The sequence below is a fragment of the Lupinus angustifolius genome, chromosome LG20, assembly GCF_001865875.1.
Source record: "Lupinus angustifolius cultivar Tanjil chromosome LG20, LupAngTanjil_v1.0, whole genome shotgun sequence".
In the NCBI taxonomy this organism is placed as follows: Eukaryota; Viridiplantae; Streptophyta; class Magnoliopsida; order Fabales; family Fabaceae; genus Lupinus; species Lupinus angustifolius.
Window position 1 is genome coordinate 5,671,943 of NC_032028.1, and position 12,657 is coordinate 5,684,599.

General features: G+C 33.6%; 2 protein-coding genes across 4 annotated transcripts; both read left to right on the plus strand.

Annotated features, from left to right (window-relative positions):
• Nucleotides 1,744–8,722, plus strand: LOC109336793 (serine/threonine-protein kinase Nek2-like). 3 transcript variants are annotated; one of them, XM_019573615.1, is made up of 15 exons: nt 1,744–1,965; nt 2,734–2,848; nt 3,089–3,155; nt 3,434–3,499; nt 3,687–3,733; nt 3,848–3,893; nt 4,009–4,089; nt 4,190–4,232; nt 4,310–4,359; nt 4,459–4,540; nt 4,629–4,678; nt 5,324–5,397; nt 5,655–5,706; nt 6,465–6,920; nt 7,700–8,722. In XM_019573615.1, the coding sequence occupies exons 2-15, from the start codon at nt 2,763–2,765 to the stop codon at nt 8,357–8,359; spliced, it is 1,860 nt and encodes a 619-aa protein (XP_019429160.1). In that variant the 5' UTR covers nt 1,744–1,965; nt 2,734–2,762; the 3' UTR covers nt 8,360–8,722. The 3 variants fall into 3 exon arrangements, with proteins under 3 accessions (XP_019429160.1, XP_019429159.1, XP_019429161.1); XM_019573614.1 differs by having other exon boundaries at nt 1,745–1,965; nt 2,727–2,848; XM_019573616.1 differs by lacking the exon at nt 1,744–1,965 and adding an exon at nt 2,402–2,547 and having other exon boundaries at nt 2,727–2,848.
• LOC109336666 lies at nt 10,204–12,294 on the plus strand. Its single transcript, XM_019573402.1, has 6 exons — nt 10,204–10,349; nt 10,495–10,656; nt 11,023–11,103; nt 11,343–11,468; nt 11,569–11,649; nt 11,912–12,294. Exons 1-6 carry the CDS (start codon nt 10,256–10,258, stop codon nt 11,986–11,988), a joined length of 621 nt encoding a protein of 206 aa, XP_019428947.1. The 5' UTR covers nt 10,204–10,255; the 3' UTR covers nt 11,989–12,294.

Consider the following 12,657-nt stretch of genomic DNA (forward strand, 5'->3'; position numbering starts at 1 on the left):
CAATGAATTATGCTCTCTGTTAAAATGTGAGTGATCACGAGGGTATTTTATATAGATCACACTTCAAACAATTTCGCATATTTTATATGGTTGAGCGGTGATGTTTTTTCATCTTAGATAACATAAATAAGCATATTTTGCAGAAATTTCTTTTATTCTTTCTCATTACACTTGTTCTGATTGGTTTTTGTACGCTGTGATGACTGTTTTCCAGAAAGAAGGTTTGCATCATTTGCATTCTTCCTTTTGAATATATTGATTTGGCTTTTGATTTGTAGTTATGGCTATCAATGTATGCCTATCTACTTTGGCTTGTTATTTTTCTGAAGCTTTATCAGCTATCTAGCACTCTTATTAGGTAAAATCTTAACTTAAACTCGGAATATGTATATAATCTCCCTCAATCGTCATTAGAGATGTTTTGAAATAAATCTCTCTTTATCCTTCTCTTAATTGGTTAGAGAGGAGATTGGAATAACTCATAAAGAACTTATTTATTTCATGAAAAAACATTTCACCTTTTATAAAAAAAATTAATATCATTTCAATAAATTAGCACTATTTTTTTGAAAATAAACGCTTGGATACCAAATGTGTTCTTATTCAAACTCATTGCCCCTTAAAATAAAAATAAAACTCATTATACTATTTTTGTATGAACTTATTATGCTATCTAATTTTGGTATCAGAGTCGACAATAAATGTTGATCAAACTGTAGACTCATTTTGTCAAATATGATACGCACCACCTCCACAGTCCACGCTGCACAAGTTGTTGAAAGTTCCCATTTGTTCAAAAAACTACAAAAAAAAAAAAACATTATTGACATTTTCATTAGAAATAAATGGTAAAATAGCCGAAAGTACCAGATGAAGAGGGTTTAGACGCTAACAACAGAGTTGTGTGTCCCCACCGTCTTTTTTGATTTAATTATTTCCAAGATTTAAATTAGTAATTTTTATGAAAGGTTACAAATATGTATTATTCTTGAGAAAAATATATATATTAATAGTATAATAGTTTTTTACATTATCATTATATTATTCATAATTTATTTTTTAATTTTTTTTACTTTTAAATAAAATAATTCAAATAAGCTATTATATGTATTTATTTATTTAACAAAAAAATTGCTCATGGTAAAGGACTAAGGGAACTGAGTTATCAATCTATTTAAATATTCTCATAAAAACTATGAATACGGACTCACCAACTCATTAATAACATTTAAAGACGGATCTGCCTTCCACATTCAGTCATTGGGACTTTACACATAACAATTATTTAATTCCTACCTAAAAATTTACCTTATATCTAAATTTTAATATATTGTTAAGATTTTATCCTAATCCCTATTACTAAACATTTAAAAGCACATATAAGTTCACTTTGGAGCAAAATAGTTATGATATAAACTATGAAACTATCACCATCTTTAACATTAGAGTGAACAAATAATTAAACTTGAAACAAAACCCAATAAAGCTTACAGTAGTGAAGACTGTCTATCGAGTGTGAGACAACCCACCTTATTAGTTAATTAAAATTTTATAAGGGAGTCAAATGCTGTTAAATTTAACTTAAGTCTAAACTACCTTAAATACATTATAAAATATCATAAATTCATAACTTATTTTGAAGCTAAGTAATTTATGAAAACTTATAAGCTTTATCCAATATATTTTCCCATCTACTTGGTCACTCTCATTTCTCCCTCTTCAGAAAAATCATAAATCTCTCCCAACTACACTAATAAAATATTGCAAAGTATTTCTCTTTACTACACTGAATGACAATGGCGAAAGAGATTCTTCTGCAACTTCTTCCTTAACAACAGTGTCGTTTTGCAATCATCTTCCTACATTCAACTTCGCATTCTCCACCTTGTAACTCATATTCTCTTTTCCTATCTTCTTTCTACATTTTCAATCTCTTGGATCCGTTCAGCTTCTTCTTAAACACAGGTACATTCTCTTTTTCCTTTTACTTCTCAACGTGTTTCAATTTTTTATTCTTTTTCTGCTTCGAATTTTTCATTTTCTCTCCGTTTATGTTATTGTTTCTTTGTATAACGCTTTTTCCTGCTACAGTTTTCTGTTACTGCTTAACTTATTAAGTACATAAGCAAAGCATAGTTAGTAATCTCTACTTTAATTGTTACTGCTTCGAGTAGCTTAGCATAATTTGAACCTTGCAATGACTATTATAGTTGAACGGAGTAACCGTTTCCAATGCACATAATATGCAATTTTTATTTCTAGTTTTGAATACATTTCTCATCACTATATGGAATGATATTAATAGTTTTGTGGTAGAACCTATTTATCAAGTAACTGGCGCACTCATTATTCACCTTCCATATTTAATATAATGTGATAGGTTGGAAAGTAAGTCTCACATAGTCTATCATATTGTCTGGGGAATAATTTAAATACTTGTTGCATTACTCCTCTTGTTGCCGATTGGTTTCGAGATGAAACATTAACTTATTTCAGAGTAGTCCCTTTGCCTTTTCTACTTCTACCTTGAGAAAGGAAAGAGAAAAGGTTAACTTAGTCTTAAATATTGCAAGCATATGCCAATTCTTGAGTGACTTTGCTGCTAATCTAATCTTCATTCTTAGTGACTTATTTGAATTACAATGGTTGTGGTTTTAACTTTTAAGTACGGTTTATGGTCACTTACCTAATTTTTTGTAAGGATTTAACATGCTTGACTTGTTTAGTAACCAGGAGAGGGAATTATCTTACTAATTGATGAGATGGAGCAGTATGAAGTACTTGAGCAAATTGGAAAAGGTGCTTTCGGTTCTGCTCTTCTTGTGAGACATAAGCATGAGAAGATAAAGTAAGCATGGAACCTACCTTACCTTTTTCATTTTCTTGGTTTGCCTCTGCTCCAGCATACTTTAAATGTCAATGTATGTAATTACATTCGGTATCCTTCCTGTTTCAACCTCAAGGGAGGTGAGTGTACCTTTTAAAACAAGGGATGAGGAGTGTAATTTAGTCAAATCATGATAGAGGTCAGTGTAATTTAGAGTATTCTTAACTATGCTTTTTAACTTCTGTAATTTGAATTGTATAGGTATGTTCTGAAGAAGATTCGGCTTGCCCGCCAAACCGAGCGCACTCGTAGATCAGCACACCAGGAGGTTGGTCTCTTAACAGTGATTCAAATTCAACCAGTGGATTAACTGATTATCTTGTGTCATTTTCTGTTTTCTAAAAGCTTCTCCTTCGCATGCTGCTGCATTTTGTTTCTGTTCTAGTGTTATAGGAATTTCATTTGCTAATGGGTCTATACACTGGTTTTGAACCTCAATATTTAAATGAGGCAGTAAACTTAACTTTTTTGACACATATCAGTGTAAAATTATTTATGGGCAGGGTTCAGGAGTTTTGTAACATTTATTTCTTGTGGCTTATGTAGATGGAGCTCATCTCTAAATTGCAAAACCCATTTATTGTGGAGTATAAAGATTCGTGGGTAGAAAAGGTACTGTGCTTAATTTTTATTTCCCTTCATCTCCTTAGTTAACTACAAGAGTAGCTTCTGCTAGAAGCTTTGCCCTGATAAGCATCTGTTGTGATTGGTGACATTGCTATTAAACCTCTTGGGCGTTGTATCATATAATCCTTCAAAAAGCTCAACCCTTGTTCTTTTTTGCCTCCTTTCTTCTCAGGGTTGCTATGTCTGCATTATTATAGGTTATTGTGAGGGTGGAGATATGTAAGTCTCATTTCTCTAACTTTTTATGGCATCCAATTTAAGGTTCTATTTTCTTTTAGCTTTGATATGTTGGAGCATGAATGTTTTTCAAAATACACTATTGATGTACCACAGGGCAGAAGCTATAAAGAAAGCTAATGGTGTCCTGTTTCCTGAGGAGGTTTTTGATTAATTTTTTCTTTTAAGAAACTATAATTCCCTTTTTATTTGGACAAGAATAAAGGAAACATTTGGACTTTTGCATTTAAAACCTAAAAAGGGTAATTTGTTTGCAGAAACTTTGTAAGTGGCTTGTTCAACTTCTTATGGCACTTGATTACTTGCACGTGAAACATATTCTTCATCGTGATGTCAAGGTTAGTAACAGACTTTTCTTTGTATGTAGAATTGTATTTCTATTTACATCTAAATTCTGTCAAGGTACATAATAATGAGAAAACCACATGATTTGATCAGTGTTCAAATATCTTCTTGACTAAAGATCATGAGATACGCCTCGGTAAGATTTTCTACTGTTCTTTTAGATAAGGCGTAGATGGTTGAACTTTTTCTTACAAGTGATCAATGATAAAGCAGGTGATTTTGGACTGGCCAAAATTTTGACTTGTGATGACCTTGCTTCCTCTGTAAGAAATGTGTAGTCTATGAATGTAATTTACCTTACTGATTTTGACTTTTACACGACTACTCTACGTATAATTATCAACAATTCTTTTGTGGCGTAGGTTGTTGGAACTCCCACCTACATGTGCCCTGAGCTCCTTGCTGATATACCTTATGGTTCTAAATCAGATATTTGGTCATTGGGTAAGCACTCATGTCATGGTTACTTTTGCTTCATAAATTTTCTATTATTTGTTTAGTGTATAGGAATGATCTGAGTTTTTTTGTACAGGATGTTGTATATATGAAATGACCTCACATAAGGCAGCATTCAAAGCATTTGTAAGTTACTTTTTTAATTTAAAAGTTTCTTTGTCTGTATCTTGGAGCATATTTAATAATTTCCTATACGCTGTTGGATGAACAAATTTCAGTTTATTACCAATAAGACAAACATTTCCTTATCAGTTTCACCATCGTCACCCTACCCTGTGTGGACAAGTGTGTGTTCTGTGTAATGACGACTAGTCTCATCCTGTTGATTTACTTTCTATCTTTATTGGTTATGTTCTGAACTTTACAAAAAAATTGTTTCCATATCTTCTTCCAAATTTGATTATTAAAATATTTGTTAGATATAAAACCATTTATAAGCTTTCACCTCAAAGCTTAAACTTCTGAGGGAGTTGGTTCTTGACATCATATCATAGTCTCTTGACCACTTATGACATGGCACCGGAGCCGCTATGATCAAATAGTCAAGAGATCGATCATTTCCAACCCCATTAGTCTAAATAAAATGCTAAACTTCAGCACAAGGTAGGTGCATTGTCTATGGTTCAAGCCCAAAGGGCTATTGTGTGAGGGGTGTGTTAAATATAAAATCATCAATGAGCCTTCAGCTTTTCACCTGATACCTTTAGCTTTTGGTGGGGTTGGTTATTGTATTCATGGCATTATCTAATCATCTTCAATTTCTATGAACAGGATATACGATCATTGATTAACAAAATTAATAAGTCCATAGTGGCTCCTCTGCCAGCAAAATATTCTGGTTCATTGTAAGTCCTTGTTCTTTCATCCTGCAGATAATTTGGCTGATCCTGCCATGTGCAAATTGCATGACCACGTCTTACACTCTTAGATTTAGCATTTTCACAAACTTAGTGCCAAAATTTACCAAAGGCAGCGTCTGAGGCGTAGCTAAAGATAATTCAAAGTGGGGCTTCTAGTAAATTTATAGTAATAAATTATTTATTACTATTATGGACTGTATCATTGATGGTCGATCTAGTTATATTATTTCCCCTTTTGACAGTCGAAGTCTTGTTAAAAGCATGTTGCGGAAAAATCCAGAGCTCAGACCCAGTGTATGTATATTTCTCCTCCAGCATAGAATAATTCAATGCAATGTGTGCAATGTCAGGAACCTTCATTTACTGTGTTTTGATGGATTTTGTAATGGGATAGACAGTCATTTACACCCTTTCCTGAGTATCAAGCATACATTTCTAAATAAAAATAGATTTGAGATGTCATGGCCCCGCCAGTAACCTGCATTGTTCCAATTTGCTTCAGTAAACTGTGATTTCTCAATTCTTATGGCTGTGTGCCAAGCTTGAAATAACAGGACAAGTACCTTTTTTGGTTTGCCTGGTTGGAGATGAGTTGAATTGACAATAAATTTCACATTACATTTTATGGTGATTTTAAGTTCTGCTTATCATCCTTTAGTGAAAAAAAATCTTTTATGGTACAAAATAAAAGTACTGAGTGCTTCATTGCATCAATAAATGTCAGGGAAACTTTATTCCACTGGGTGTACTGAATAATCTCTCGTTTACGTTTGCTGAGTATTATTTCTGATTACTTGTGCCACTTCCTAGTTGAAAGTAATGATTCTTGTCACCCTTGGGCAATATAATATTTTTATAGAATGTCTTGTTTAGTTTCGAAGTCCTTTGTCTCTAACTCCATAGATGTTCTTGCTCATCACCTGCTGCTATTTAACATGTTAAATTTAGCAATAGTTGTAACTTTAAGTAGATATCATGCTATGTGCTTAACCCAGTTTAAAAATCTGATCTGTCACATGGACCTGTTTTCTCATCTGAAATGTACTCTGTAGGCTGCAGAGCTGCTTGGGCACCCATATCTTCAACCCTATGTTCGTAAGGTCCATCTCAAAATCAATAGCCCCAGGCGAAGTACATTACCAGTTCATTGGCCAGAATCCAACTACCGGAAGAAAACTAGATTTGTCGATCCAGAAGATGATCGAATTCCCACTTATAAGGATAAGCAGTATTCTTTCTGCAATGATCGGACTCTAAATCCTAGTGTATCTGGAGCATATCATGATTCTGTATGCTCTACCCTTGAAATAGATTGTATTCCAGATCATATAAATCAACAGTTAGCAGAATTAGGTGTTGGAGATAGTCATGAAGTGAAGTCAATCCATAAGTCTGTTTCCAGAACTTTTAGTTTTGCTAATACTCGAAGGCTGACTCCATTTAAAGTTTCTGTCATCAACAAGAAAGTAATGGAACCCTCTAAGAATCATAAAGCAGCAACGCAAACTGTAAGTCTTCGGCCTGTTTTATGTGTGGTGGGGTGGGGGCATGTGTGTGAATGTTTGCAACTTAGCTTCTCATGAAACAAACTTAAGCATGTCAACTTTGTTCAATAGGTGGTTTTAGAATGGACAATTTTGCACCTGTTATAAACAATGGGGTAATTATATTGATCTCCTTAAGGTTAGCCAAATGAGAAAAATCTCTCTTCCACTTTTAAATATTAAAAACTGGTCCTTCAAGGTTAATGTTTTTGGTCTTTGCACAATTGCTCATGCAATTTCTCTCCAGAGTGGATGTCAAGTAAAACCTTCTCCAAAATGGTGGCTCCAGGGATTGAACCCCTAATAATGAAGCTAAGGTTCAAACTTCAAAGGGCCACAGTCTACTTTTACTGCGATCAACCACTGGTTGGATCCTTTACATGTTGCATTACAGAAACCTAGCCAAGTTTTTGCACTTCAATTTTCCCTGACAAATAACTGTGTCATACCATTTTTATATTAATAAAATACAGCAGAGGAAAGCTTATAATAAAATAATTTCTCAGGTAATAAATTTCTTGTAAATTCTCTTGTAAATTCTCTCTATCCAAATGTTTTATTAAACCAATAAAGACAAAGTATTTGTCATTTGTACAAGTTATATTCTACATATAATATACTTATCAGAGATTTCTATCATGAGATTGTTGTTTGATATTTTGTCCTCAGTCCTACCTCAATTGAAGTTATTGTATACAAAAAAGAATTGTACATGTCTGACTTTCTTAAGTTCGTGATTGCAGCTTCCTGTTTCACGCAATACCACAAAATATGCTCATGCCAATAGCAGAGCATCATTTCCACTGCCAAGGGGTGGTACTCAGCAGCAGCCTTCCTGCCGGCCCAATATGGGTTTGCTAAGCCATGTGTCTTCGCCAGACATCTCATTCAACTCTCCCATTTTTGATAAGATAGCTGAATTTCCATTAGCATCAAATGAAGATTCATTGTTTTCCCTCAATACAACACCAACATCTGCACAGGATTCTGCTGGCTACCCACCCGGTGGCAATCATTCAACTGTAATAGACAAATGCACAGTACAGGTATATAATAGACCTAGTTCTACGGATGCTTGGCAGGGAATCAAGCGCAGCATGTTAAAGGAAATCAATGAGGATAAAAGTGGTTCCTCTGATCAAAATGCAACAGCAGGTCCATTAAGCCACACCTCTTCGGACTTGCGCCGCCGACAGTTTGACACTTCATCATACCAACAAAGGGCTGAAGCCTTGGAAGGGTTGCTTGAATTTAGTGCAAGATTGCTGCAGCAGGCAAGGTATGACGAACTTGGGGTTTTGTTGAAACCATTTGGGCCTGAAAAGGTTTCCCCGAGGGAAACTGCTATCTGGTTGAGTAAGAGCATCAAAGAGAACACTCTCAGCCCTGAAGAATCCCCGTGAACTGCTACAATGTGTAATGTAGTCATATTTGCAGAGTTTGGTGTGTCATTTTCACACGGGAGCATTTAGGCAGATTATTTTTTGTAGGTTATCACTTTTAATTTGCCCTTTTCTTTTATGAAGCAGACAACAGATATTCTCATGATTACATTCTGCCTGACCAGTTTCGCAATTTATAGTGGTCATTATAGATCTTTCACCGATTCATAGTCTTTGTCGTCTAGGGAAGAAAAGCAAAGGTTGTTATCATGACCTGAGCCTATCTACTAGAATATTTTTCTTCGTCTTCTTTTGTTGTTGCTTAAATAGACTGTACATCAGCTAAACTACTGCAAAACAATGCCAGAATTTTGGTCATGAATAGATGCAAGATGTTGCCCAACTTGGAGTAATTGAGCAAGTGGTGTACTTTTGGCAACTATCTTTGTTCCTAATAGAGCCAAAAACTTCACTGGTGTCATCCAAGTTTTATCCTTGTATTATTTATGCTAGCTGTAAATTGAATGATGCTTCAAATAGAAATTCAATGAATTATGCTCTCTGTTAAAATGTGAGTGATCACGAGGGTATTTTATATAGATCACACTTCAAACAATTTCGCATATTTTATATGGTTGAGCGGTGATGTTTTTTCATCTTAGATAACATAAATAAGCATATTTTGCAGAAATTTCTTTTATTCTTTCTCATTACACTTGTTCTGATTGGTTTTTGTACGCTGTGATGACTGTTTTCCAGAAAGAAGGTTTGCATCATTTGCATTCTTCCTTTTGAATATATTGATTTGGCTTTTGATTTGTAGTTATGGCTATCAATGTATGCCTATCTACTTTGGCTTGTTATTTTTCTGAAGCTTTATCAGACCTTCACTTTTGGACTTGACTTTTGTTCTGACTAAACCATATTGACTGTCTTATTTTCAGTGTAAAATGTATCAATCTTAATATCTCTTCCTTCCCATCAAATAGTTTCCAATTGCCTGCAATAAACTTATATCTACGCACTCTTCATCTTTATTGTCATAAACATCATTAGATAACTTCATGATCTTATTGTTAACTTTCGTTGGATCGCTTGAAGATTAATTCGATCGTACATATAACTCTCAAATTTATGCAAATTTGTTTTCTCATATCTCTAGATCACATTACAAGAAGAATAAGATGAAATCATTGTATTTAATTGGTTTCTTCAACTTAGCATCTAGAAGGTTAATGTTGAACACGTATGCTCCAAAACGACTCACTAAATGTGACTTCAACTTTCACCTCAATTTTATGCACGTTACCCTTTTTTCTTTGATTTAAAGTCAATGATTTGAAGAATTATAAGATTTCACGGGCATATCATATCATTTGGGAAAATGATTGCAAAGAATTTAGAGTCCTAATATTTGATAGACATACACACAAAATCATACAAACCTAGAATGCAGTAGGGATACAAATACATGGTTTACTTGGACATTCAGTTATTACTTTTTTTATATTAGTTTTATAAAACATTCTTTATATCGAACTCGATACATGGCACTCACGTAAACAGTTTGAATAAAAAAGCTGCCTTTGCATACTTTTAACTCTTCTAGATGACAACAACATAAATTTCTTTGAAACCGCGGCAGCAGGAGAAGAAATTTGGTGATAAAAGAAGCGGTCATTTTCTGTTATTAATGGTATTTGTTCTTGTAATGACAAGTTTCCTTGTTTGGTTTTTTCAATCCTGATGATAAACAAATAATACCGTAGATGACTTCGCCACATTTTTTAATACAAAAGTCTACCCAATGTGTAACACGGTTTTTATAGCATATATCATCTTCTTAATATTTATAAGAACATATCAAACTCTTCATTCCATCAAACACCCTCCAATTCTATTAGTCACATTATCACAATGGGTTGCACTAGGTTGTTGGGCCTTATGGCTATGATTCTCATGGTGATGCTACCTTTTACTACCAAAGGGGATCTTGTTGATGATATTCTTGGTGCTTAACTCATCTCTTTCCATTTTTTTGTTTAAAGAAAAAGAACAAACTCTTTCTATTTTCTCTAACTATCTAATGTATGAAATGAGAATAAATTAGTACTTAATAGCTTAAATAACTTTGGCTTATTGATTGGGGTGTTCAGGTAAAGTTTGTGATGAAGTGGAATGTGGAAAAGGAAGCTGTGTAGTGAATACAAGTTACCCATTAAACTTCTTGTGTGAATGTGAATCTGGTTGGAAGAGAACCCGAAATGAAGATAATGATACATATGCTACTAGTTTTCTTCCATGTGTCATTCCTAATTGTAAGTAACACTACTTTTACATAAGATGTGCACTTTAGAAGATAAATTGTGTATTTATGAACGTCATCATGATGGTATTTTCACACCTACATGACAAATACCAAAGTTGGTATAATCATAATATAATTGATACTCATAATTGCTCATTATATCTTCTAAAAGTAAAATACAAACTCAACCCACTTAAGGTTTGTCTCTAAGGCTAGAAAGTATGAATATATACCTCATTTATGTTATTCTTCTGGGTCGGTTTTCAGAGGACAATGGAGATAAGTACTAATGACTTGAAAACAAGATATGCACTTGTGAGATGTCTATAAAGATAACACATCAAACCTTAATAAAAACATGCTCTATTATCTGTAGGTAGCTTGGACTATGGTTGCCAGCCAGCGCCACCTCCAGTTCCAGAGAAGGATGTTCCACACAATTTATCAGCTTTTGATCGTAAGTACTACGCTACTTATTCATGATTATAAATACTTATTGGTTATTATAGTTAAGCTTAAGAGTTTATATTTGATCAACTCAAGTATTATATTATTATAAAGTACATAGTGATACATTCTTGTCTATTAATAATATAAAAAATACATCGACATTATGTAAATTTTAGAACTGGTAACATTAGTATTGATTATAGATTTCTCTTTTTCTAATAATTTGTTATGCAATAATGAAAATAGCATGCTACTGGGCGTACTGTGGGGTAGGTGAATGCACCAAGAACAAGACATATACATATGGTTGTAAATGCAACCCCAGTTACTATAATCTTCTCAACATTTCCGTTTTTCCTTGTTACAGTGAATGTAAGGATTCAAAGCCCATCTTTTGTATTGAAAAATGATAACAAAATATTGATATACTGAATAAAAAGATTTTTTCTTTTTTGGACTTGTAATCATTAAGGTACTCTTGGATCTGATTGTTCCAGACTTGGAATTAAAGTTTCAAATTCAACCAGTAGCACTGGTGGTGGCACTAATCAAGGTGAGATTGGACTCTACTCATATACTTTTCTTGCTTATTGATGTTAAATTCGTAAATGACTCCACAAATCACCCATGATATATAACCTTAAGTACAGTTGTCATCATTCATTATTAAGATTTGTTTGCGAGATAAACTTTAAATGAGAAAGAAGAGTATTTCAAGTCATTCTCATCCTTCTATAACCCTTCAAAAACTAATTCGGACACAGACTCAAACATTCGCTAACCTTTGGTATGTCTGTTTTATGTATTTTCCTCAGCAAGCTCAACCTTTCCTCGGTGGTTCAATTGGATAATTATGTTGTTGGTGTCCACTGGTATGGTAATGTGGAGCTAGTACACAAAGAGATTACTTGTTCTTGGTGGCACTGTACTTAGCATTATTTGCTGAATTATTATGTGATTGTTATCCATGGTTCTTTTGTGTAATAATAGTAGCCTCATTTTATTAGCATGTACAATATAGGCCTTCGAGAGTCATTATTTGGGCGTAGACTTTTTTGTCAAACCTTGGTACCAAAAATAAAAAATGAGGTTCAGTCATCAACATAAGATGACTAGTGTATAGTACAGTGAATATACACATTATGTTGCAGTGTTGCCATTACTTGTTTTATTGTCATCAGCATTGCATTATTACTAACCATTGTATTTCATTCTTCATTTTTACCCTCCTTTTAAAACAACAAGATCAATAACATCAACATATTATTACTACATGAAATAGCTATAACATTAAGACACAACAAAGTGAAAATTTCAGCTGAAAGGGCTTAATGGAAATAGTTGTAGAACATTATAACAGAAGTTCTTCATTGGAGATTACTAAAATTTTCACTTTGTTTTGTTGACACTCATCACCTCACACAAAAGGCATTTAAAGAACAATAAATAATAAAATTATACTTGTATAAAAGAAACGAATCAATTCAATGTGTCCTGGTAAGTGCTAACGGAAAACAAACAAAACAACCTCCATACTGAAATTGAAGGTATCCTGAGAGTG

Bases quoted from the DNA above. Each gene is read 5' to 3' on its own strand.
- LOC109336666 (XM_019573402.1), top strand. From the start codon at position 10,256: ATGGGTTGCACTAGGTTGTTGGGCCTTATGGCTATGATTCTCATGGTG. The intron at 10,350-10,494 runs GTGCTTAACTCA...TGGGGTGTTCAG, and splicing joins TCTTGTTGATGATATTCTTG to GTAAAGTTTGTGATGAAGTG. The intron at 11,104-11,342 runs GTAAGTACTACG...TAATGAAAATAG, and splicing joins CAATTTATCAGCTTTTGATC to CATGCTACTGGGCGTACTGT.
- LOC109336793 (XM_019573615.1), top strand. From the start codon at position 2,763: ATGGAGCAGTATGAAGTACTTGAGCAAATTGGAAAAGGTGCTTTCGGT. The intron at 4,233-4,309 runs GTAAGATTTTCT...ATGATAAAGCAG, and splicing joins AGATCATGAGATACGCCTCG to GTGATTTTGGACTGGCCAAA. The intron at 5,398-5,654 runs GTAAGTCCTTGT...CCCTTTTGACAG, and splicing joins GCAAAATATTCTGGTTCATT to TCGAAGTCTTGTTAAAAGCA.